Here is a 23,927-nt window from a genome sequence, read left to right as displayed (position 1 = left end):
TGTCAACGAAGTGAACTACACTTCCCTAAATGCAGCTTTTTACGGTGACAGTCTGAAGTGAACACAAGAGGCAAATAAGGCTTTCAGTGGACGAGAATATTGACTAAAAGTTTCGCGGCTGCGTTTGAATATCACATAAACTTGGACGCTGACTCCGAGCGGCAGCGTCCGCTGAGGATTAGTGACCGGGAGGCAGCCGTTGCATGCCGGGTAGCTGAGGCGGCTTGTGCGGAGGAGTGAGACGGCTGGCTGCTGCCTTCCTCCCCGGTCAACGAATACTGACAGAGGCCGCGGCTCTTTGAGACAAGCTATGAGGTAACGCCACTTGGCGAGCCCGGTTCAGCAGACTTTTATTCTTTTTTGTTTCTTTTCTTCTCGTGTACTCGGGAAAAGAATACGCCGATGCTAACGCGTGAACGTGTCTGCTGTTTAGCCTTTTAGTGGCTAACGCGACTTTTGTCTCCAACTTTTTTTGTCGTGTCACAGCGTTCATGACGGTGTTAGCTGCTTTAGCTTCACCGGCGCTAACTGCAGTTGGGTGACGTTGTTAGCCGCTGCTAAATGGCTAGCAGTCAGCAGACGAACTACCAGCTGTGACGTTGATGACGTTAAATATGACGTTTGATGACATGATGATGATGATGATGATGATGATGATGATGATGATGCCGCCGCTGCTGTGCAGCTCCATGGCAGTCTTTGGAATCATTCCCTCATTCCCTACTCCCTAATCATTACACACTACTAAATAAAGAATTTTCATATAGTAGACCTGGATAGTTTCTTAAAATGTCAACTGAAAATCCCTCTGTAGTGATTAGGGGGTAGGGCATTTAGTTTTGTTTTTTAAAATATAGTCACGATTAATTTTTAAAAAAAAACTTTTATGTCAAGTCAAGCACGGTCTGGACCCGTTTTCATTTTGACAACAAATTTTGATTTAGTTTTAGTCAAAATCTTTTGAATAAAATGTAATTTTGTCATCAAGTCTCGCTTTAGTTGACGAAATACCATAAGATTATGGTCGACGAAAACTGCAGTAGATTTAATCGACTAAAATAAAACGTGTGTAAAGGATAATATGTGAAGTTTCCCTTTACTTTCTGAAAGTCATTAGGTTCAACGAGATCAGCAGTTCTCAAAGTGTGGCACAAGTACCACCAGTGATGCATGGGCTCTCTAGTGATACAGCAATGTCATTAGTGTCCAAATAAAAACATTGCGGGTGTAAGATGCAATGCCGTCTGGCCTGGTCTTTCTGAATCAGTGAAACTCAAGTATTAAAAAGAAAAAAATATATTAAGCTCTAGTGTCTGACACTATAACACAAAAATGCCCTGTGAATGCTCATATCTTGCTCATGATTGATTACTACCCAAACACGCACCGTAACGTGCATATTATTTCATAATTTATCAGAGCCTTTGTTGAAAACAAACCTACACAAACAGCGGACGGTTAGCAAAACAGCGGAAAATTCACTGAGCTAGCGGATTTATGTACTCTACATGATCAGTAAAAGTCATATTTTTAATTATATGCTCACCTGTGCGTGGATTTTCAGGAAACTGGGCTGTAAATGTCACTTCAAGTTGGTCGTGTTTCTGAACACATATTTTGCATTCCCGGCTGCTGCATTAAATCTCAAACGGGCTATGTAACGTAAGTACCACGCCGTTCGGATTGGTTCTCTCATCTCCTCCCGCCTCTTCAAGCAAAATTTGTTCTGATTGGATCTCGTCTATGACAGGCATTTCCGTCTCATTTTTATTCTCTGACAAAAATGTCAATACATTTCGTCGTCGGCTCAGTCCCTGTTCGTCAGATAAAAAAAGTTTTTCGTTAACAATATTAAAAGTGGTCTGGTCATTGCTCTGATATGCTGTCATCTTCTTCGCATGACATCACATGTCAGCATAATGTCACGTTGTGGGATCAAGTGTGTTGTTGTTCTGCGTAGGAGTGCGGCGGCGCAACCAGCTGATCCGGGGTCGGCACCATGTTGCTTTGGTCCACCGGGTGGCGCGTCTTGAGCCGAGCCACCACCGCAACGCCCGCCATGTATGCCACCCGCCTGTATGGTGCCGGGGGAGGGGGCGGAGTCAAAGCAGGGCAAAGGGGAGGGCTGGCTGTGCTTGAGGGGCCGCCCCCTCAGCCTCACCAGCACCGAGTGCCACCCCCCACCCACCCACCTTACCAGCTGTACCCAGCGTACCCGGGCCCCCGAGGAGCACGCTTTCAGCCACACCCTCAAGCCGCGGCCCTGGCCCCGCCGCTGATGCCGCCCCATTGGCAGCCCCGTGCCCACCTTCACGTGCACACGGGCTGCAAGAAGAAGACGTGGAATTTCATCCATGAGAAGATGAGCTACGACACCTTCTTCACCATGAAGCGACTCATCGAGCGTTCGCGCCGCCCCGACGAGGTTCTACGCTGGCTGGCTCAGAACCCGGCCAAGATCTCTCACAACCACTATTCCATCGCGTTGCACAAGATCGCGCAGCTGCTGCAGGTCGCACCCCTCGCACCGCCACCACCCTGCAATGGTGCCGACGCTTCCGCTACGTGCGGCCGCCAGGTCCTGGAGCAGCAGGACTTCTTGTTGCTGTGCGACGCCATTGTCAACGACTGCGCCAACTTTGACAACTTCAGCATCGTCAACTGCCTCTACGCCGCCGCAGCGCTCGGTAAGTCTCCATCCCATATTATGGGCAATGTGGCACTAATAAAGGTTATCTTTTCGTCATAATAATGATGCAGTAGAACCTCAGTCCACGAACAACAAACAAACACAAATTTCAAAGAAATATTTCCTGGGTTCACATACTCTGCTCCAGTTCACCAACGGTCTTGGCATCGATGTGGAACGCTCAATTGTGCTTTTTCCTCACAGTGTGTGTCACACATTTCACATACGTATTTTGGGGATTTTGCTCTAAGTTAGCCATGGCTATGCATCCCAAGAAGTGAAAAGTGTATTTATTGATATTTTTAACCAGGTGGTCTCATTGAGATCAGAGATCTCTTTTACAAGACAGACCTGGCCCAGATAGCCGCATTAAAATTCAGACAATAACATTAAAGGAACATAAAACCCTTGCAACAAAGTAAATAAAATAACGTGACTCTGTACAATGACACATTCCAAAGGAATCAGTTAAAAAAGTGCTGATGAGGGTTTTAAAAGCAGCAAAGGAGACAAGTTGTTGAAGTTGTGTGTATTTTTGAGGGCTATTCCAGGACAGTGAACCAGAGAATGACAAACTAACTCTGAGACTATAATTGCTAATAGATCTTTGTACAATCAAGGAGCAGATGTAAGCTGGGAGCATACCTTGGACAGCCTTGTAGATCAAAAGATACTAGGGTTTCATCCTGTGTATTGCAAGTGAGGGCCAGCCAGATTTTGTATACAATTAACGGTGATGTGTTAAGGTTTCACAGTTTGCGATCAAACGAAGAAGTGCACCTTCTGCTTATTTTCAGCACGCCACGTTTTAGTGCGCACGTACCTTTTGTATATGAGGCCCCTGATGTCTTCTGGCTTCAAAGGACAAACAAGATTCATTTCTTTCAATAAGATTGCAATTTCAATGTGTGTTTTTTAAGAAGGAAATTGACATGAGGTTTAAAAGTGTGTATCATTGTCAAGCCATACACTGAGTTACAGTAAAACATGAGACAGTTTCTAATGTCGTACAGTAAGAATCTTCACAGGTCCATTTGTTTCGTTATCATTAATATTAAACTTTAGCTGTGATAGCTGGTTCTGAATGGATGTCAAAAACACCCTTCAAGTTGGCAAAGGATTGTGAGGTGCATGGAGCTGCACAATGAACTACAGTATTAACTGCATAAAAATGAAAGTTGGCTCCATCCACACTGTAACCTAAAGTATTAATATAGTGATAATTGTTGTGGGCCTAAGATGGAGCCCTGAGGAACTCAATGACAAATGTGAGCCCATCAAACTGAACACATTGAGATCTTTCAGACAGCTAGTTGACCAACCAAACCACGGCATACAGGACAGCTTCTGTTTCATCATCAGATGATCAGATGAATCAAAAGCTTTGGCCCGATCAATAAATATTGCAGCACAGGTCTGCTGTCTATCCAGAAAGCCAGAGATATGGTTTAACACTTTCATGGTAGCTGTGACTGTGCCATGATGCTTTCTGAAACCAGATTGTTGTGACCGTATCACCAAAATCGGAAGCAGATGTTGGTCGCCCTTAGATTAAACATTCCAAGTAATGTTGGAAGCTAACATAACGTAGTAACTTCATCAGCTCTGACATGAGAGGTAATGTTGGAAATGAACTTCAGAAGCTAATATTGGAAGCAACTTTGGTCGCTAATGTTGGAGTTTATGTCGAAAGCTAACTTCGGTGTGGTGTGCCGGGGGTTAGGACTTCCCGGTGACTGTCCGGTGGTGGCAGCCCTGGAGGCAGAGTGTCACAGCCGCCTGGCTCAGTTCAACCAGAAGGACGTGTCCATGGTATTCAGTTCCAGCATCAAACTGCACCCGGGCAGCCAGCACCTCCTCACCGAGGCCTGCCTGCTGGGCCTGGAGAAGAATCTGGAGCGAGAGCGCCACCCGCAGACGCTCTTCCTGCTGCTGTCCTACTACCGCCTCAAAAGGCGCTCTTTGTCACCGCAGGATGCTGCCAAGACCGATGACAATGACAAGGCGGCGCCTGACCCCCAACAGGTTCTCGCTAACAGGTAACAACTAGTAACGACATCATCAAAGTGCATCTTTAACACACTGCTAGCATCAGTTGAGTAATGCCTCGTTTATCGTGGTGGTTACGTTACAGACCACCCCCGCAATAGACAAAATAGCGAAGTAGTGGTCAAGTATTGTATTATTTATATATATTTATATAAGTTTCATGCATGCTCTTCTTCGCATTAAACTGCAGGATTTGCATGTGAGGTGCAGGTATTATTTTTGTCCACTTGGGGTCACCAGCTACACATTCTTCACCATAGTAACTATGACTGTGAATGTGTGTATGCCTTTTAAAGGCGGGTCTACTGGATTGATTGACGTGGAGGTGGACGTATGAGAACGTGGTGTTGGCCAGTTATGTCCTGGCTATACCATTAGCTGCTGTGGTGTACAGTCAAGTCGTCAGTTGAGGCTACCGGCTAGTGACGGGCACGGCAGTTCTTTTTAGTGTACTGAATCATTAGAATCAGTTCTTTAAAAAGATTTGTTCAAAAGATTCGTTCACCGAATCGTTCAGTTCTTTTTCACAAAATCATTCAAGTGCTTCCTCATTCAGTTAATGATCTATCCCTAAGGTTCACGTTCACTCAACACGTTCACTGAAGGACTATGCTTTGTTGTCACGTATTGTAAGGGTGGGAGATTTTTAAATGTTTGCTAAATTATCACCTACCTACCTCTCTCTCAGCAAGCTATCGAACACCGGCTTCGCTTGTGACTCGTGAACATGCGTGCAGTGAGCTCAGCTCCCGGACATCCATCCGCGTCCCCTCATGTCGAGCTGGGCTCTCGCCGGCTGGCATGACTTTTCTGCATTCCACCGCGGTGGACAGCGTCGCTGTCACCAGCACCCCCCCCCCTCCCCCCCACCCGGGTTTCCTGTTCACTCACCTTACTGTTATTGTCATATGATTAGTGTAAAGCATCTTTGAGTGTCTTGAGAAGCGCTATTTAAGTTGAATGTATTATTATTATTAATATTACCGCGACCCTCGTGAGTATAAGTGGTACAGAAAATGGATGGATATATGAAATAAAAAGCTTTAATAATAGCATTAGAGACACAGAGGGAATTATATGTATGTGTACATATATACATTTATTATGAATTTACATTTATTTTAAATATGTGTGCTTGTTTTCATGTGCTAAACTGACTCAACATTAGCCGTTAGCTTGAAGAAACGGCTGCTAGTGAAAGCTATCCCCTCGAGGACGTCAGGACTTAAAATCACTCGTGTACGTTCACTGCGGAGTACCTCGTTCCTTGCGCAAACGAATCACTCATCGTACGAGTACTGTACATCGCTCCTTAGCAGATCACAAACGAAGAAGTTCAACGAACGAATCATTCGTGTCTAATGCATCACGAACAAAGATCAACGAACGAATCACTCTTCAATTCTTCAGTACACCAGTACATTCAGTTCACTTAAGTCCCTCCCCCGAACAAATCGCTCTTAAGTTCTTCAGTACACCAGTACATTCAGTTCAATTAAGTCTGCCTGACGCTGGCTGCTCATTGGTCATTCGCCGAAGTGAGTGATAACACTGGATCCTCATTGGTCAGTCGCCGAAGATTCAGAAGTGAGTGACAGAACACTTCAGCAGTTCCGTTTCCGCTCCCAGCCGACTTGCTCGCCTTACAGTGGTGGGCAGCGCCAAGCTCAAAGAACAAATCATTTCTACTACTAGAACTAGAATCTACTAGAACTAGTAGACATCCCAACAGCTTCTTCCCTTTTGCGATCAACTTCTTAAACACCTAACCTACAATTCCATTACAACATGCTGGCAATTTTTTGACTTGAGTTCGTTGTCCCATTTCTGTGGGGCCAATTATGTATTACTCATGCACTCACTGTAGTTGTCTCGCCATGCTGCACTATTTGCATATACTGGCCACTCATGCCAGAGTAGCATCTGCTCCATTTGCACACTGATTGAGGAGTATCTGTAACATTTGCACAACCAACATTGTCCCAGACTATCGCACTACTCGTCACTTTAAACCGCATACACTCCTTGAAGTCTCAGCGCCCTTTGCACAATGGTCATTGCACCGGACTTTTGCAATATTAGTCATCCGAACTGCTCTAAGTGCTAGAGGACTCTGCATCTCTTTGCACAATTGTCAAAACAAAAAAAATGTACCGGCATTACCAGATACCTAGCAACCCTTTACTGCTCAGTGACTGTTTTTTTTTTGTCAATGTCTTTCTGTCTCCAAAGTGTTCTGTAAATTGCCTGTCTGTTGTCGTACTAGAGCGGCTCCAACTACCGGGGACAAATTCCTTGTGTGTTTTTGGACATACTTGGCAAATAAAGATGATTCTGATTCTGATTCATAAACTGATTCAGTTGAGTTCGTTCACGCAAAAGATTCATTCTTCTGAACGAAACATTTGCGAATGAAACAAAACTACGACCACCAGATTTGCAAATTTTGATGATTGTATTTTTTTTTCATAAAGCGCTTGAAAGAACACCAACGATTGTTTCCACCCTCCCTCTAGCCAAACCACCTGTTATGGATTCGTTCTAACTAGCAGTAGTACTAACAATGTTTACTTTACCGTGGACGTGCAGTTGAGTAACTCAGTTCTTTATTTGCAACCTCCTTGAGCACCGCTCCTCGTGTGCATTTAAGATTATTGAGATCCTTGATATGGCGAATACGGCGGCCTGAGAATGACTTGCGGGTTGCTGTGTTGGCATCAAGGAGCGGGGAGCTTTTTAGGGTTGAAAATAAGAGTGACACACCCTCAGACTAATAGCGCTCGTCGGCTCTCTTTCAGAAAGATCCTGCGCCTGGTCAAACACACGCTGGCTAGTGTCAGCGGTGTCCGTGATCAGGAGATGGCGCTGTTGGACGAGATGCTGGCAGCTTGTGCCAGGGAAGCCAACAACAAGAGCCTGGAATTCATCTTCAGCTCGCACCTCTTCTATCAGAACAGACAGGAAAGGTTCATCAGAAGCCTGGCAGGTCAGTTAGCTTAGCATGGCTAAAGAATACCTGCCTGGTAAGTTAGCTTAGCGTGGCTAAAGGCATGCTGGTATGTTTATGGTAGAAGAGCTCCCAAAGAAGGAGGACAGCTTGAGCGCGACCACGATGTCTCTGATCTCGAAGTACGTGGCGCGCCATCGTCTCAGGGAGACACCATTACTGGACGCCATTGCCAACTTCTTAGTCAGGAAGGCGGAGCATCTGGACAGCAAGGTGGGCAGAGCTGGCGTCCACCTGAGCTCCGACCCTGACTTGATGTAACCCTGTGTGCGCACGCACATTCGTGTATATGTTTGTCTCCACGTGCAGGTGATCCAGAAGCTGGTGTTTCCCTTCAGCAGGATGAGTTACCGTCCATCCAACGATGAGGAATTCTTCCAAGTCCTAGAAGAGGTTCTGGAGTCTAAAGCTCTGAACTCACCTCTGGCCACTGTCAACATCCTGATGTCGCTCTTCCAGCTGGGTCGCTTTCCGGGTGCCGTCCTGCACCGGGTGTTCTCTCCCGACTTCATCAGCAACGTCACCAGTCGGTACCGCCCCGCAGCAACCCCCCCCCCCCCCCCACACACCCCCCTCCAAGCTCACATAAACACTCACATTGCCCCCCCTCCGTCCCACCGCAGACAGCCCCTACGCGCTCATCGTGCGCCGCTACCTTTCCTTGCTGGACGCCGCCCTTCAGCTGGAGCACCCCCACTACCAGGGCCCCCGCCTGCACCCCGACCTAAAGGTGCTCATGTTCCATCATGCGCTCACCGCCGACGAGGTCAACCGCAAGTACAGGTAACAAGCACACACGTCAGTTAGTCAGTGAGTTAAGGGATTAAGCAATGGGCTAATGTGTCCATTGATTCATTAGTTAGGTCAGGGCTGTCAAACTCTTTAGTTGAGGGGCCACATTCACCCCAATTTGTGCTCAAGTGCGCAGGAACAGAATATTTGTGGACTAATAAACGATAAATAACTATTCCAAATTCGCCCCATTGTTGTAACCCAAATAATTACAATTACATCATGTAAATATCCACATTTTTTTATCTCATTGCGACTCATATGAGCAATCTGACATTTTTTTTTAACAATTGCAATTTCAACAATATTATGAATCAGTTCTTTCATTTACGTGTGTTACTTACAGATCAAAGTGGATCTCTGTATATCTATCTTTTATAAAACTTAACGTTCCCCAAAACTCATATCCTTGTTTTGCTTCGAAATACATTAAATACGTTTGAAGTGGGCGGCACGGTGGGCGACTGGTTAGAGCGTCTGCCTCACAGTTCTGAGGACCGGGGTTCAATCCCCGGCCCCGCCTGTGTGGAGTTTGCATGTTCTCCCCGTGCCTGCGTGGATTTTCTCTGGGCACTCCGGTTTCCTCCCACATCCCAAAAACATGTATGAATTGGAGACTCTAAATTGCCCGTAGGTGTGAATGTGAGTGCGATTGGCTGGCAACCAGTTCGGGGTGTACCCCGCCTCCTGCCCGATGACATCTGGGATAGGCTCCAGCACGCCCGCGACCCGCATGAGGAGAAGCGGCTCAGAAAATGGATGGATGGACGTTTGAAGTGCTGAAAATGTGTAAAGACTAAGAACAATATTATACGAAATTGTTGAGATATACAGTAGCTTAAGACTATTTTTCTTCATCTCTTTTCGCCGGATTTTTTGGGAGCCCTGTGACGTCAGCGGGTCTGGGGTGTATACTTTCTCGCATGAGGCCCTCTCCCACTAAATAAACACCAAGCGGCCTTATGCTCTGCAGTGGCCACTAGGGAGAATGGCCACTTCCTCATTCCTTTTAACCGGAACCCATTACAACCAGTTTAGTGTACAATTGGCCATGAAAATATGCCCATAACTAAAAAAAAAAAAAAAAAAACATCTTTCCTGAAGAGTAATGTGTTATGTTATTTGGGCTGCTGTGTCTTTCCGTCTGGCACCACGCGCGTTTGGAGGCAGCGGCAACCCGGACGGGATTTGCCGCTCCGTGGCCCATTGCCAGCTCGACAGCGGTTAGAGTAGCTGCAGGAGGTCCGGCGCAACAGCATTAGGGCCGTTCGCCTCACAGTTGCTGGCTGCACATCCCAGGGCGAGGAAACAATCATCCAGGGAGACCGGTACGCAGCGCGCGCCTGTGCCCACTTATAGCGCAGCCTTCATTGCCCACAAAAGCGTGTTGTATTTCAAAGGAGGGAAAATTGTCCCGGCGGCACTGCTGACGGTCATTATGCCAGCTCAGAAGCTGCCTCTTAGCAGCCCGTGAGGGCGAGTGCAATGCGGAATTCTCCTCTCTCCACTTCGGAGCCGTGAGCGGAGGCAGTAAGGCACGTCTTTGATTGACGGCTGAAAGTTCCCGGGAGGCGGAGTTTTGAGCGCTTTTACGAAATGCCCGCAGCATCTGGAAGCTGAAAGATTGTCAAATGATCAAGAATCATTTGGGAGCCTAGTTCACATACTTTGCAATTTGTTTTGCTTTTCTTTTTCTATTCGTTCATTGTCCGGCATTAACAAGACTCCTTTCAGTGATGTGAAATTTACTAAACATTTTTTGGGGTGTGTTTTGGGGCAGTTTGAGATCTAGAAATGAGTTAAAATTTACATAAATTTCCACATCCATCCGGAAATCTTGACAAGCTCAACTGATTCATCACCCCCGAACAAACTAGTGGGAACTTTTCAGAGAGAGGGTGCAGTTATCCGCCTGCGTTGTAATGGTAGACATCAAAATGCTTCAAAGGGTTCCACTAAAGCGACCTCTTTTTAATTGAAGCTGTTGAGTGACATTTTGCAATATTTAGTGTCTTCAAATATTTTTACAGGAGGTATCCTTTGTCACAGAGCTGTAGTGTGCAAAGGGAGCACCGCATTTGATATGATCTAGGCTTACTTTGCACCTAAAATTTCAAACAGCATCTTTAGGCCTTCACAAATGCATCAATAGCAGGCATCAGAGCATGAGCAGGAGCCAATTTCAGAAAGTCATTTAAGTGGTAAGTGGTCATTCAGTGAGGACAAAATTAGCAACAGTTGCTTTTATTGAAAAACTGTCGTTAACATGTTCTCTATCCTCATGGGCCGGATTGGACCCCCTGACGGCCTGGTTCAGGCCCGCGGGCAGTACTTTTGGCACCCCTGATATAAGTGATTTAATGAATGCGTCAACGTGTCAGTTATAAAGGTGTCGTGGCCGAGGCCCTGAGGCAGCTACTTGGCGAAGAGAACTACAAGCAGGACCAAGTACTTCCTCCTGGGTACTACACAGGTACACACACCGAGCACACGCAGCAAGTACATGCAGTTTGTACTACACAGGTGTTGTTTTCGTCCAGACTTCGTGTTGTGGACGGATTCGTCAGGTCGGGTTCTTCCCATCCGGTCAAGCGGAGCTTTGGCGCCAGGCTCGGCCCCCGCGTCCCACGGGGACTCCGCGGGTGCTTCGCAGGAAGTCGACGACATCCACAAGTTGTCGAATTCTTTCGCTGCGCTGGACGCAGGCGGTCAGGAGGCGGTGGAGGCTGCTGAGACGATAGGGGGTGCTATGGAGCCCAAGTCTGGCTTTCATCCTCAGCACGTGTACAGCCTGGCGGGGGGCGCTTGTCTCGGTGATGGCGGCGGTCCCCCAGACTTCGGCCCCCAGTACTATGTGCCCGTCGTGGAGTACTGCTCGGGCGTGGCCAAGGAGCACTCAGCGGAGAGTCAGAACAGCTCTACACTCAGCAGCCCCCCCCCTGACGGGCCGCTCCCGCCCGGGGACCCAGAACCTGCGGGTGCCGCCGCCGCCCCCGACCCCCTCTTCCAGTTTTCCATCGGGAAGATCCTGGAAGAAGAGACCAGTGCCGGCTCCCCCGCAAATCAGGAAATGGAACGCCAACTGTCGGGTTTCTACGAGGAGGGGGTGCAGAGCGACAAGTCTGTGACCAAAGGGGAGGCGCCACCACCGCAGCACCTCGGCACAACGGAACCGACCCAGCCCCCGGCGGAAGAGACTCAAATAAGGAGGTTGGTACACCTGCCATCATCATCTGTGATGTCACCAGCTGTGTTGTGAGCAAGTCATTTGTTTCAAAAGGTCCATTAGCTGACGTTGATCCGGTATGTTGTAATTATGCAACAGAAATGATGTCAATGTGTACAAAAACTGTTTTTCAGAACACTGATGACTCCACTATATAGTCCACTATTTAATAATCCTTATCTGATGATTGGGAGTATTTGATTCATCATTTCAGTCCAAGAGTCAACTATTCAGTGCCAAGAAAAAGTATCTGCCCCCTTCTCAAATTCTTATTGTTGTTTTTAATGTCCCCACTTTGTTTCAGATTAAGCAAATATAACTATCAGACCAAGATTACCCAAGTAAACATAAAATACTCTTTTTAAATAGTTATTTGATTTATTACGGACAGATCTATTCAAAGCTATTTGGCCCTGTGTGAAAAAGTAACAGCCCCCTTCTTAAATCATGAATCAACTGTGGCTAATCACATTTTGTGGTTCATTTTCACTGAGCACACCCAAGCCTGATCACTTCCGGGCCTGTTCTATCAAGAACTCACTTAAATAGAACCTGTCTTGACAAAATGAAGTCGGCCAAAAGATTCCAAAAAGCTCCAACGAAATACCACCATCCAAAGAAATATAAAAAGGACCCCAAGAGCAAAGCGACCACTCACCATGAGGTCACAAAGGACCCCAGGACAACGTCAATAGAACTGCAGGTCTCCCTAGCCTCAGTTAATCAGAATCAGCTTTATTGGCCAAGTATGTTGGAAGACACACAAGGAATTTGTCTCCGGTAATTGGAGCCACACTAGTATGACAACAAAGAGCCACTATGACCAAGTATACATTTAGGACATAAAAAAATGTGTGGCGAGTCATTGAGCAAGGAAAGTGTCCCATTAGTGTGGTGATGCTGATATTATGGCAATTGTGCAAATGATGCAGTCCTCAAGCAATTTAAAGTGACTGAGAGTGCAATGATCTGGTACAGTGCCGATTGTGCAAATGGTGCAGAAAGAATTCTTTGGCTGAACGCTCATTTGTTTGGCAAAGTTTTAAGCCGGATGCCTTTCCTGACGCAACCCTCTGCGTTTATCTGGGCTTGGGACGGGCCTTTAGTTTGCACTGGCTTGTGCCCCCCATAGGGCGGCATTACAGAGAGTACATCCTCTGCTGGGCCTTTTTGAGGATGGAGTTGATGGTTGGTCTCCCACTTCAGTTCCTGAGAGACTGTAATTTCCAGGAACTTGAAGGTCTCGACAGTTGACACAGGGCAGTTGGACAGCGTGATGGGCAGCTGTGGCGAAGGATGTTTCCTGAAGTCCACGATCATCTCTCCAGTCTTGATTTGTTCCAGGTTGTTTAGGCCGCACCAAAACTCCAGCCGCTCCACTTCCTGTCGATAGGCAGACTCGTCAAGAGTCTTTGTTGAGGCCGATGACTGTGGTGTTGTCCGCCAACTTCAGGAGTTTGAGACCCGGGTGCATTGAGGTGCAGTCGTTCGTGTAGAGAGATAAGAGCAGCGGAGAGAGGACCGGGGCACCCCGGTGCTGGTGGTACGTGTGGATGAGGTGGTGTACACCAGTCTCACCTGATGCGTCCTGCCCGTCAGGAAGCTGTAAATCCATTGGCAGATAGCAGGCGAGACGCTGAGCTGGAGAAGTTTGGAGGAGTTCAGGGATGATGGTGTTGAACGGAGCTGAAGTCAACGAACCGGATCCTCACGTAGGTCCCTGCACCGTTGAGGTGTTCCAGGATGAAGTACAGACCTGTTTGCCCAGTAGGCAAACTGCAGAGGGTGCTGCGACGCTCGAGGCGTTCAAAGGACTTCATGACCACAGATGTTAAGAGTGACGGGCCTGTAGTCATTCAAACCTGAAATTGCAGGGTTCATGGGGACTGAGATGATGGAGGAGGTTAACGTTCATGACTCAACAATAAGGAAAGTTCCAAGGCCAAAACCACTGCTGATGAAAACGAACATACAGTCTAACATGATGGCAGTAGAGTGATGGTCTGGGGCTGCCCTCCTTATTCAGGACCCGGATGACCTGCTGTGATTGAAGGAACCGTGAATTCTGCTCTTTACTAGAAAATCCTGAAGGAGAATGTTCAGCCATCAGTTGGTGACGTCAAGCTGAAGCGCACTTGGGTTCTGCAGAAAACCTTTGATTTCAGTTGTTGCTGCCGAGGGGAGCCCCAACCAGTTTTTGGGTTTAGGGGGCCATTGCTTTTTCACACAGGGCCAGGTACTGTAGGTTTGAATATGTTTTTTCCCCTTAATGAATAAAATCACCCACTATTTGCATGTTATGTTCACTTTGGTTATCTGCTTCGGATATTTTCATTGTTTGACTATCTTAAACATTAAAGTGGCTAAACTATGCGAACAAATACATTTGAGAAGGGGCAAATACTTTTTCTCAGCATTGTAGTTCACTAGATAAAAATCCTGTTGTAGTGAACTGGGAGTATTCGATTAATCGTTTCAGGGTTAGATAGTCCACTCAATAGTCGACTCAGCTATATAGTGGACCATCTAAAAATCCCTTTGTAGTTATCGGGGAGTCGGGAATGATGAATGCAGTCGCTGCATCTTTGGCCTCTAGGGCTGAAACGATGAATCCAATTCTCTCAAATTACTGTCAGGATTTTTCATGGCTTTTTCTTTTTATTCCACGACGTTGTGGGCGACTTGACGGCGTGTTCCCTATCAGGCTGGTGATCTCTGTGAACGACAAGTGGCACTACTGCCACAACTCGAGCGTGCTGGTCGGCTCTCGCGCTATGAGGGACCGCCACCTGAAGCTGCTGGGATACGCCATCCTGCAGGTGCGCCACCCGCGGCCGCTCTCATAAAGCTCGATTCGATGCCAAACTTGGCTAACGCGTCACGTGATGTGTTGCAGCTACCCTACCACGAGCTGGAGAAGCTGAACGGCATCGAGGAGGTTAAGCCGTATCTCCAGGCCAAACTCCATGATGTATCGCCATGACACGCATTCACAAATGTTTTAGCTTTGCTGCTTTTCTTTTTTCAGGCGGTTAAAACGGTTTTTAGAAAATGTGACAAAATGTTCACAGAATGCATCATGGTTGTGCGTTCACTGACATATGCACATTGTCTTTTGACAGGCTGGCGGGACTTGACGCTAAATGGTATCTGTGGTAACCACGAATGTTTTGGAAAAAAATGGTGTGTGGTGGTGAGGGATGATGGGTAATGGATGGTCAGATTATTTATCTGGTGATGGATTGTTTATATTCAATAAATCTGGTCTTGTCACATTGACTTTTCCAACTTGTGAATTTAACTTCATGATTGTATAAAAAAAACCACACCTGTACATGAAATTGTTGTTATTATTTGAGGGTTGCATTGAGTGGCGCACTTTCAGACACTAACCCCTAAATCAGAGAGAGAAAAAAAAAAGTGCTTTTATTTCTTAAGAAGACCCCTTCCCCTTTCTGTACAAACCCCACCTCCTGTCTGAGAAAAAACAAAGCTCCCCCACAAGGAGACATGGCCCATCCCCAATGAGCAGGCGGAGCTAGTCCGAGTCACTGGATTGGTCAGAAGACGTCTGATCTTCTTCGTCATCGTCGTGCTGAGTGGTGAAAAGAGTGTCAAGTGGTTGCCGCGGCGATTGGGAATTAACGAACGAAAGGTCACCTCGTCGTCGTCGTCTTCGCTGTCGCAGCTACCGGACGTGTCCTCGTCTTCCTCGTCGTCATCGTCAGAGTCGGACGAGTCACTCTTGTCGTCGTCCGAGTCGGACACCACATCCTGCTGTGAACGCAAGCGACCCATCAGCGACCCATCAGGGGCAAAAGCGACGAGCTGCCCGTTCGTTACCTTGGCTCGGTACGCCATCGCCCGTTTGGCCGCGGCAGGAGGCGCCACCTTGGAGGCCGCCGCTTTGCCCTTGGCTGTCACCAGCATTTTAGGGGCGGGGCCGCTGCCGGCTTTCGATGTACTGCGACGCTTCTGCGGGAGGGAGCAAAACAAAATCAACTTCACTACTCGCCAATCTGCAGGTTCTCAACTTTACTTGACTCGCAACTGTGCATTTTATTGAAAGGTGCCTTTCAAAGCACACACGGACACCGTACAATCAAGGCAAAAACCATGTGTGTGCCCTGCGATTGGCTGGCGACCAGTTCAGGGTGTACCCCGCCTCCTGCCCGACGATAGCTGGGATAGGCTGCGGCACGCCCGCGACCCGCGTGAGGACAAGCGGCTCAGAAAATGGATGGATGGATAACTATTCTCGTAAAATGAACAGACTAATCTCTCAGTATAATTACACGTGGGTAAATTGTTGGTACCCCTGTTAAAGAAAAACCCACAGTGGTCACAGTAATAACTTGAATCTGACAAAAGTAATTAGTAAAAATTTAAAATTCAGACATTGCTTTTGAGTTGTGGATCAAGAGAATTATTTATATATAAAAAAAAAAAAAAATTAAACAGGCCTGGGAAAAAATGATGGTACCCCTACAAAAGATTGAAAATAATTTGACCATAGGGACATGTTCAAACAAGGTGTGTCTTCAAACTATTTTAATGGTGACAAGTAATGATTGTCCTGTTTGGCGACATGGTGTGTACTTCACTAAACATGGACCAGAGGAAGCGAAGGAGAGAGTTGTCTCAGGAGATTAGAAAGAAAATTATAGACAAGCCTGTTAAAGGTAAAGGTCTTTAGACCATCTCCAAGCAGCTTGATCTTCCGCAGGAGGAAAATTGATGACAAATTGAAGAGACGGAGGTAACAAAAGAGCCCTCAACAACCTCCTGTGAAATTCAAGGTGACCTCCAAGGTCAAGGGACATCGGTGTCAGATCGCACCATCCGTCGTTATTTGAGCCAAAGTAGACCTCATGGGAGACCACCAAGAAGGACATCACTGTTGGAAAAAAAAATCATCAAAAAGCCATAATGGAATTCGCCAAACTGCTTGCTGACAAGCTACAAAGCGTCTGGGAGAATGTCCTTTGAGACAAAACTGGAACTTTTTGACCTGCAAGGCACATTAGCTCAATGTTCACAGATGCAAAAATTAAGCATACCAAGAAAAGAACACTGTCCCTACTGTGAAACATGGAGGAGGCTCTGTTATGTTGTGGGGCTGCTTTGTTACATCTGGCACAGGGTGTCTTGCATCTGTGCAGGGTACAGCGAAATTTCAAGACTATCAAGGCAGTTATTCTAGAGAGAAATGAAAGCTTGTTCTCAGTCGCAGGTCATGGTTCTTGCAACAGGATAATGACCCAAACCACACAGCTAAAAGCAGCCAACCTTGGACTATTCTGAAGTGGCCTTCTATGAGCCCCGATCTAAATCCTATCGAACGAGCTGAAACATGCCATCTGAAGAAAGCACCCTTAAACCTGAGACAACTCGAGCAGTTTGCTCATGAGGAGTGGGCCAAAATAGCTTCTGACAGGTGCACAAGTCCCAAGTTGAAACTTCCAAAAATCCTTTTGCTTGCAGTGATTGCCTCAAAAGGTTGTGCAACAACATGTCCAGGCCTGTTCCATAAGTTTGTTTTTTCTGTTGAACCACAATTCAAAAGCCATGCCTGATTTGTATTAATTTTTCATTACATTTTTATTTATTCTTACTTTGTCAGATTCAAGTTATTTTTGTGACCACGATGGGTTTTTCTTTCATTAACTGAGGGGTACCAACAATTGTGTTCAAGTGTGTATATTTGCACTTTTTACTGTGGCCCTAACAAAATAAAGTCCCCTGAGGGAAATCATGTAACTTGAGTCAGGTGCTAGTAACTTCCAGAGGAGAAGAAGGATGAGGATGACGTTCTGAGGGGGATAGACCTGGTGTCAACCGGTATACCTGTGTGTGGATGGCATTGAAAAGAAGGAGAAGGCTTTTGAAATGTAACCAGAAGCCAGTGGAGATGTTGTGAGATTGAACTGATGGACCATGTGTTGTTATTTATGTCATCCTGAAATGATAAGGCGACACCCAGAATCTGAACCTGGGCAAAACAGAGGGTAAAAACGGGGAAATTGTCTACGGTCTGGTTTGGCAAGTGTGGATTTGGAGTAATTAGTTTTTTATTTTATTATTATTTTTTTTTTTTATAGCTGTTCAGTTTAAGAAAGTTTTCACTAAACCAGGAATTGAGTTCAGCGAGGCAAGACATGTATTAGTTGAGGATATTAATGATGTGTGATGAAGAGAAGGGCCCTGCGACAGAGCCCTGGGTTGCACCTTTGGCAACTGGGAATGCTTGGGATTCTAGGTTGATGAACTGAGTGTGGTCAGAGACGTAGGATTTCGACCAGTCAAGGTGGGATGTGGGAGATGAGTCAATTGAGGAGGAATGAATCAAGTCGCAAACATTAATGTCGTTGACGGACTCACCGAGGAGGAGAATTCCTTGTAGGCGGCGCGATCCTGCGGAGACAAAGACTGAGCGGCAGGATCTCATTAACGATTCGTTCGTTGGTCGACAAAGGAGTAACGGGGTAGGCGGGGCCGGGGTACCTTAAGCCACGCGTCGAGCAGCACGCGGTATCGCGCCTGCGTGGCATCCACGTGTTTCTTGTACGCGTCCTTCTGGCTCGCCGTCAGTGTATGCCAACGTTTGCCGATCTCCACCATTCGCTCCTTCAGGCTGAAGTGGTTCAGCTCCCCGTTGGTCAGGAGCTCCTGAGAAAACATCTGGTAGCCGCTCCTATTGGAGGATAAGGCCAGTGGGAGGGGGGGCGAGTCGAGAATAAGCCCGCCCGTCCCCCGCTTCCGGTGCACTCACACCGGAGGTTTCTTTGGTTCTCCGTCAAACTTGGCCTTCTTCTGACTCGGCCTCCGCTCCAACAGCTCCCTCTGCGGAACACCAAAAACATGACATCATTAGCTCACATGACTCTTTGTTTCCATGGCGATCACCAATGATGACCACAAGGAACCTTCCTCAGGAAAGCTGAATACTTTGGCTGTGTTGGAAATCCCTCCCTATTCACTATATCGTGACTTGGCCATTTTGTAGCACTGTTGGAATGTGTTGTGAGCAAAGGCTATTCCCGAAAAGGTCACCTCAATGTGTTCCACAATTCATCTTGAAAAGTGGTGAACTTTGAGTGGACGTGTTAGTCAACTATATAGTCTACGGCATAAAAATCCCATGCTTGTGATTGGGGAATCGGGAATGAGTGAAAGATTGCGAAGGTCGTTACTGCGTTCGCAATCACTAGAACGGGATTTTCGAGTGGATATTTTAGGAACTATCTCAGTCCACTATATGAGTAAAGAAAGAAGGTGAATATGTTAGGCGCCTCGTATCGCTTCTGGTCCTCAGCGGCCTTCTTGATCCAGGGAATCTTCTCCTTCTTCTCCATGGCCTTCCATGCGTCCTCCATGGCCGCTTGCGCCTTCCTGCGGTCGCTCTGTGCCGACAACCCGCCCCCCCCCAAAAAAGATTTGATTGCGAAGGAGACACCGCTTTAATTGCGAAGGCCTGCCCGCCGCGGAGGTCGCACTCTGCATTTGGTGAGGAAGTCAGCGGCGACGCTGTGCTGCCACATCTCCTCGGCCGTTCTGGGGGTGTCGGGAAGCTTGCCGCTCTTCTTGGGGTCACGTCGCTCCCTGGTGCCCTGGGGTGCCCAAAGCACAGGCTCCGCCTCCTCCTGGAGGAGAAACATGTTGTGGTGATGTGATCGGATGCTTCCCAATCAAACAAACGAGAAGCACTTTGAGACGCCGCTGAACAAATCATCACATTATAAACAGCTGAGCCGGATCAATACGCGGGCCGCTGCGACGTGCGGAAACCCAGGGGAGACCACTGCGACCTCTATGGGCCACTGTGGGAGCTGCGCAGGACACAGGGTTTTAAGATCTTACACGGACATCTTCAAACGGTTGACCGGACTGATTCGAGGTCTCGTGCGGACCTACGGTCAATTGAATTGCCATTAAATAAAGATCACGTGCGCCGTCACGCGGTATTTTTTTCTGCCGCTGTCACCGACAGCCTCTGTTGTGATCACATCACCATAATGAGCCAATCAAATTTTGTTTATCGGTGAGCAATTTGCCCATTTCAAGGTTTGCGCGGCCGACAAGTTATTTTTTTTTAACGAACGGACGGACCAGTACGTTTATTTTCTTCCGGAAGCCGGCTCAAAACCAGCGTGTCTCATCCGGGGTGTTGCCAGACTGCGGCTCCGCGAGAAAGCGGGAACGTTAGGTGGCACTTCTGAAGTGGAAGCATCCAGTGAACCTAGTGGCCAGAAAGTGAGAATCCAGAACAGCAGAGTCCACATGACGCAACTCAACGAAGAGCAAAGCCACGTCGCCTCCGGACAGCGTGGCTTTTTGAACGGCGTTTCGGTCGTAAAGCAGCTGCGAGATGTTACTTGCAGGTCACCAAAATCATGTTTTACTGCCTCTGCCGGTTCTGAATTCTGACTTACTTGAATAGGCTTCGTCTGCCTGTTCAGTGTTACTTGAAATGTAACAGATGCCTGAGGTGCCTGTGCTACTACTTTCAAATTCTTTGCCAGCCTTTTTGAGTTGCGGTCAAATTACAATTTGTGCTTCATTAAATGTCGACCCGACGTGTTTGTGCCTGTCGAACGAGATAGAGAAGTTATTCGTGTTCTTTGTTTTTCAATTGGAACTGTTTTAATAGTTTCGCTGTGTGTCTGAAAAGCACTTTGAACTTTGGGTTTTCTCCAGTGCAAAACCACGAACGGTAGGTTAATTGAAAACACGATGTCCGTAGGTGTGGATGCGTGTGTGATGTCAACGCTCGTTTGTCTGTACGTGCCCTGCGATTGGCTGGTGACCAGTTGGCCGGGATAGCCTCCGGCGCATTCGCGACACAGTCGGGAGAATAAGCGGTACGGAAAACGGACGGACGGATGCACGGCCGGCCGGGTCGGCTACGCAAATCGAAAAAAAAATCGAAAAATCGATCCTTTGCCCGTAGAAATCATTTGCAACCGGACCTCTCACAATTTGAATGGAAGATCTTACAGAACAAAGAGAACGAGAAGCGCTCCCGGTTGACCAACATTACGTAACGTTGGGGAAGAAAGCAAAGTTTTGGACCTTGATGGGCGGCGACTTGGCTGCGTGCGGACTGGAGACGGCGCCCGCCGGAACCCGGGCGCCGCCCAGCTTCTCCTCGCTCGCCACTCGGTCTCGTTCCTCTTCCGGGAGACTCTGCGAGAGAGCCGTGCGACATCTTCAGCCGGACGTCACGACAACAACATCAACAACATCCAGCAGCTTTCCTGACAACAACACACCTGTGAGACCCAAAGTCAAAGTTTGGATGGACAACGCTGCCTTGCTTAGTCCACACATGCTCTTTAGCCACCAAGATTTGATTCGGAATGTGTTTATGTTCAGAGACCATTCATTCATTTCACTTTTTGCTCAAAATTCTACACACACAACACCTCATAATGACAATGTGAAAAACATTTTGGGGAGCTCTTTGCCAATTTATTCTAATTATATAACGAAGAAATCACATTTTGGAATAACTGGCCTGCAACGGCTTTTTTTTTTTTCAAGACAAGCAATTCTTAAGTCGCTTCCCTTTTACGTTTGTGATCCTATCAGGCTGAGAAATGTTGGAACTTACAGTCTTGGTCCTTGTTACTCATTCACAAGACCTATTTTTGCGGTCTGTTCCTAAAGTACGGCTTGAAATGTGAAAAAGGAGTTTTAGATCTGCGTCTCCTGCAGCCTGGAACTAGTTACAGGAAAAATTCGGCCTCAGGGAGCAGATCTCTTGGAAAAAAAGGACAAGTCCAACCCCAATTCCAATGAAGTTGGGAAAATTCGGCCAATGGACGGCTCGTAGCTCAAGAAACCTCTCAGCCTGGTCACTCATATCTCGAGGCGCCTCTTCTACGACCCCAATTCCAATGAAGTTGGGACGTTGTGTTAAACATAAATCAAAACCGAATACAATGATTTGCAACTCATGTTCAACCTATATTTCATTGAATGCACTACAAAGGCAAGAAAATTCATGTTCAAACTGATCAACTTGATTGTTTTGAGCAAATCATCATGAACTTCGAATTTTATGGCTGCGACACGTTCCCAAAAAGCTGGGACAGGCTCACGTTGACCACGGTGTTACGTCACCTTTTCTTTGAACAACATTCAATCAACGTTCGGGAACGGAGGACACCAATTGTTGAAGCGTTGTAGGCGGAATTCTTTCCCATTCTCGCTCGATGTACAGCTTCAGCTATTCAACAGTTCGGGGTCTCCGTTGTCGTATTTGGCGCTTCACAATGCGCCACGCATTTTCAATGGGAGACGGGTCTGGACCGCAGGCGGGCCAGTCTAGTACCCGCACTCTGTTACTACGAAGCCACGCTGTTGTAACACGTGCAAAATGTGGTTTGGCATTATCTTGCTGAAATAAGCAGCGGCGTCCGTGAAAAAGACGTCGCTTGGATGGCAGCGTACGTTTCTCCAAAACCTGTATGTACCTTTCAGCATGAATGGTGCCTTCGCAGATGTGCAAGTGACCCATGCCATTGGCACGAACACAGCCCCATACTATCACTGATGCCGGCTTTTGAACTCGGCGTCCATAACAGTCCGGATGGTCCTTTTCCTCTTTGGCCCGGAGGACACGACGTCCACAGTTTCCAAAAACAATTTGAAATGTGGACTCGTCGGACCACGGAACACTTTTCCACTTTGCGTCGGTCCATCTTAGGTGAGCTCGGGCCCAGAGAAGCCGGCGGCGTTTCTGGGTGTTGTTGACCAATGGCTTTTGCTTTGCAATTCAAATGATCAATTGAGGGAAGCTCCTTTTCTACCCAATCGTGGCACCCACCTGTTCCCAATGAGCCTGTTCACCTGTGGGATGTTCCAAACAGGTGTTTGATGAGCATTCTTTTTTGCCAGCTTTTTTGGAACGGGTTGCAGCCATAAAATTCTAAGTTAATCCTTATCTGCTAAAAACAATCGACTTTATCAGTTTGAACGTTAAATATCTTGTCTTTGTAGCGCATTCAATGAAATATAGGTTGAACATGATTTGCAAATCATCGTATTCTGTTTTGATTTATGTTTAACACAACGTCCAACTTCATTGGAATCGGGGTCGTAGAAGAGGTGCCTCGAGATATGAGTGACCAGGCTTAGAAGTTTTTTGACATACGAGCCGTCCATTGGCCGAATGTTTGCTTTGAGTTGCGAGCCCAAACTTGAGAAACGAGTGCTGTATGGCGGCAGAAGGCTTCACTCACTTGACAACAAGCGACACTTTGGCTGATATAATGAGTACCGTATTTTCACGACCATAAGGCGCACTTAAAAGTCGTACATTTTCTCCAAAATGGACGGGGCACCTTATGATGACACCTTATGTGTGCGGCGAGTTCCAAAATCTGTAAACGTGGGCGTGTGACTTCGACGAGCGCTCCGCTTGACTGACCGGGAGCATTTCCTGCCGACACGCCGCTTAGATAGAGGAAAGGCGGACACAGCATGCGGACGTTAGAGGGGGAAGGGACGCCCCCAGTAGGTATATAGCGCCGGCGCAAAACAACATCGGTTTAGCGACGGACCCCCGAAAACGGCACCTACGAAGAGACACGCTTACGAAGCGCAGTTTAAACCGCAAGCTGTCAGTTACGCGGAGGAACGTGGGACTCGAGCAGCCGCGAGAGAATTCAAGATCAGCGAATCCGCGGGTCGCGAGCGGAGGAGGCAGGAAAACGAGCTTCGCCAGGTCAAGAAGACGAAGCCGAGTTTCCGCGGAAAAATAAGAAAAGCAAAACGCGGAAACAAGGCGAGGTGGGCCGAATTGGAAGACCAACTCGAGCAATGGATTAATGAACTCCAACCGCTGGACATCGGTGTAAACAGGGCGTTCAGATTGATTGCATTTCCATTCATTTGAATGGGGAAATATGTTTTCAGAATGTTTGAGATAAGAGCACGGTCATGGAAGAAATCAAACGTATCTCAAGGCGCCACAGTAAATCGAAGGGCTCGCACGATGATGGCTTTGATGGCCGATCTCTTGAGATTTCGCTGGATATGTTTGTGCTACTTGTCTCCTACTTGTCCTGGACCGGGACACTCTTGTAAAGGAGATTTTTAAGCTCAATGAGGCTTTCCCGGTTAAAATAAGGTTGTAATAAAACAAAATGTCGAGAAAG

General features: G+C 47.2%; 2 protein-coding genes across 4 annotated transcripts in view; one reads left to right on the top strand and one right to left on the bottom strand.

Moving 5' to 3' along the window:
• The first annotated feature begins 7 nt into the window (after positions 1-7).
• Positions 8-15,721, top strand: fastk (Fas-activated serine/threonine kinase). The gene is made up of 11 exons (XM_061693747.1): positions 8-315; positions 1,961-2,687; positions 4,413-4,728; positions 7,537-7,724; positions 7,810-7,958; positions 8,055-8,271; positions 8,369-8,528; positions 10,919-11,010; positions 11,078-11,747; positions 14,468-14,582; positions 14,660-15,721. The coding sequence occupies exons 2-11, from the start codon at positions 2,000-2,002 to the stop codon at positions 14,744-14,746; spliced, it is 2,682 nt and encodes an 893-aa protein (XP_061549731.1). The 5' UTR covers positions 8-315; positions 1,961-1,999; the 3' UTR covers positions 14,747-15,721.
• Positions 12,483-23,927, bottom strand: part of ubtfl (upstream binding transcription factor, like) — a 19,209-nt gene continuing 7,764 nt past the window's right edge. For 2 of the 3 annotated variants that reach the window (XM_061693748.1, XM_061693750.1), the window contains 9 exons: positions 20,836-20,949; positions 19,260-19,406; positions 19,056-19,166; positions 18,536-18,606; positions 18,268-18,457; positions 18,145-18,192; positions 15,607-15,738; positions 15,424-15,540; positions 12,483-15,358 (listed from right to left, as the gene is read on the bottom strand). In XM_061693748.1, coding sequence (XP_061549732.1) covers positions 15,302-15,358; positions 15,424-15,540; positions 15,607-15,738; positions 18,145-18,192; positions 18,268-18,457; positions 18,536-18,606; positions 19,056-19,166; positions 19,260-19,406; positions 20,836-20,949 — 987 coding nt within the window. In that variant the 3' untranslated portion in view covers positions 12,483-15,301. The remainder of the gene's footprint in view (positions 15,359-15,423; positions 15,541-15,606; positions 15,739-18,144; positions 18,193-18,267; positions 18,458-18,535; positions 18,607-19,055; positions 19,167-19,259; positions 19,407-20,835; positions 20,950-23,927) is intronic. The other variant, XM_061693749.1, reaches the window with a different exon arrangement.

The sequence above is a fragment of the Phycodurus eques genome, chromosome 13, assembly GCF_024500275.1.
Source record: "Phycodurus eques isolate BA_2022a chromosome 13, UOR_Pequ_1.1, whole genome shotgun sequence".
Lineage (NCBI taxonomy): Eukaryota > Metazoa > Chordata > Actinopteri > Syngnathiformes > Syngnathidae > Phycodurus > Phycodurus eques.
This window is presented reverse-complemented; position numbering and strand designations above follow the sequence as displayed.

Excerpts from the sequence above, each read along its gene's own strand:
- fastk (XM_061693747.1), top strand. The coding sequence starts at position 2,000 with ATGTTGCTTTGGTCCACCGGGTGGCGCGTCTTGAGCCGAGCCACCACC. Across the intron at positions 7,725-7,809 it reads GTTCATCAGAAGCCTGGCAG|AAGAGCTCCCAAAGAAGGAG; the intron begins GTCAGTTAGCTT and ends TGTTTATGGTAG. Across the intron at positions 14,583-14,659 it reads TGGGATACGCCATCCTGCAG|CTACCCTACCACGAGCTGGA; the intron begins GTGCGCCACCCG and ends GATGTGTTGCAG.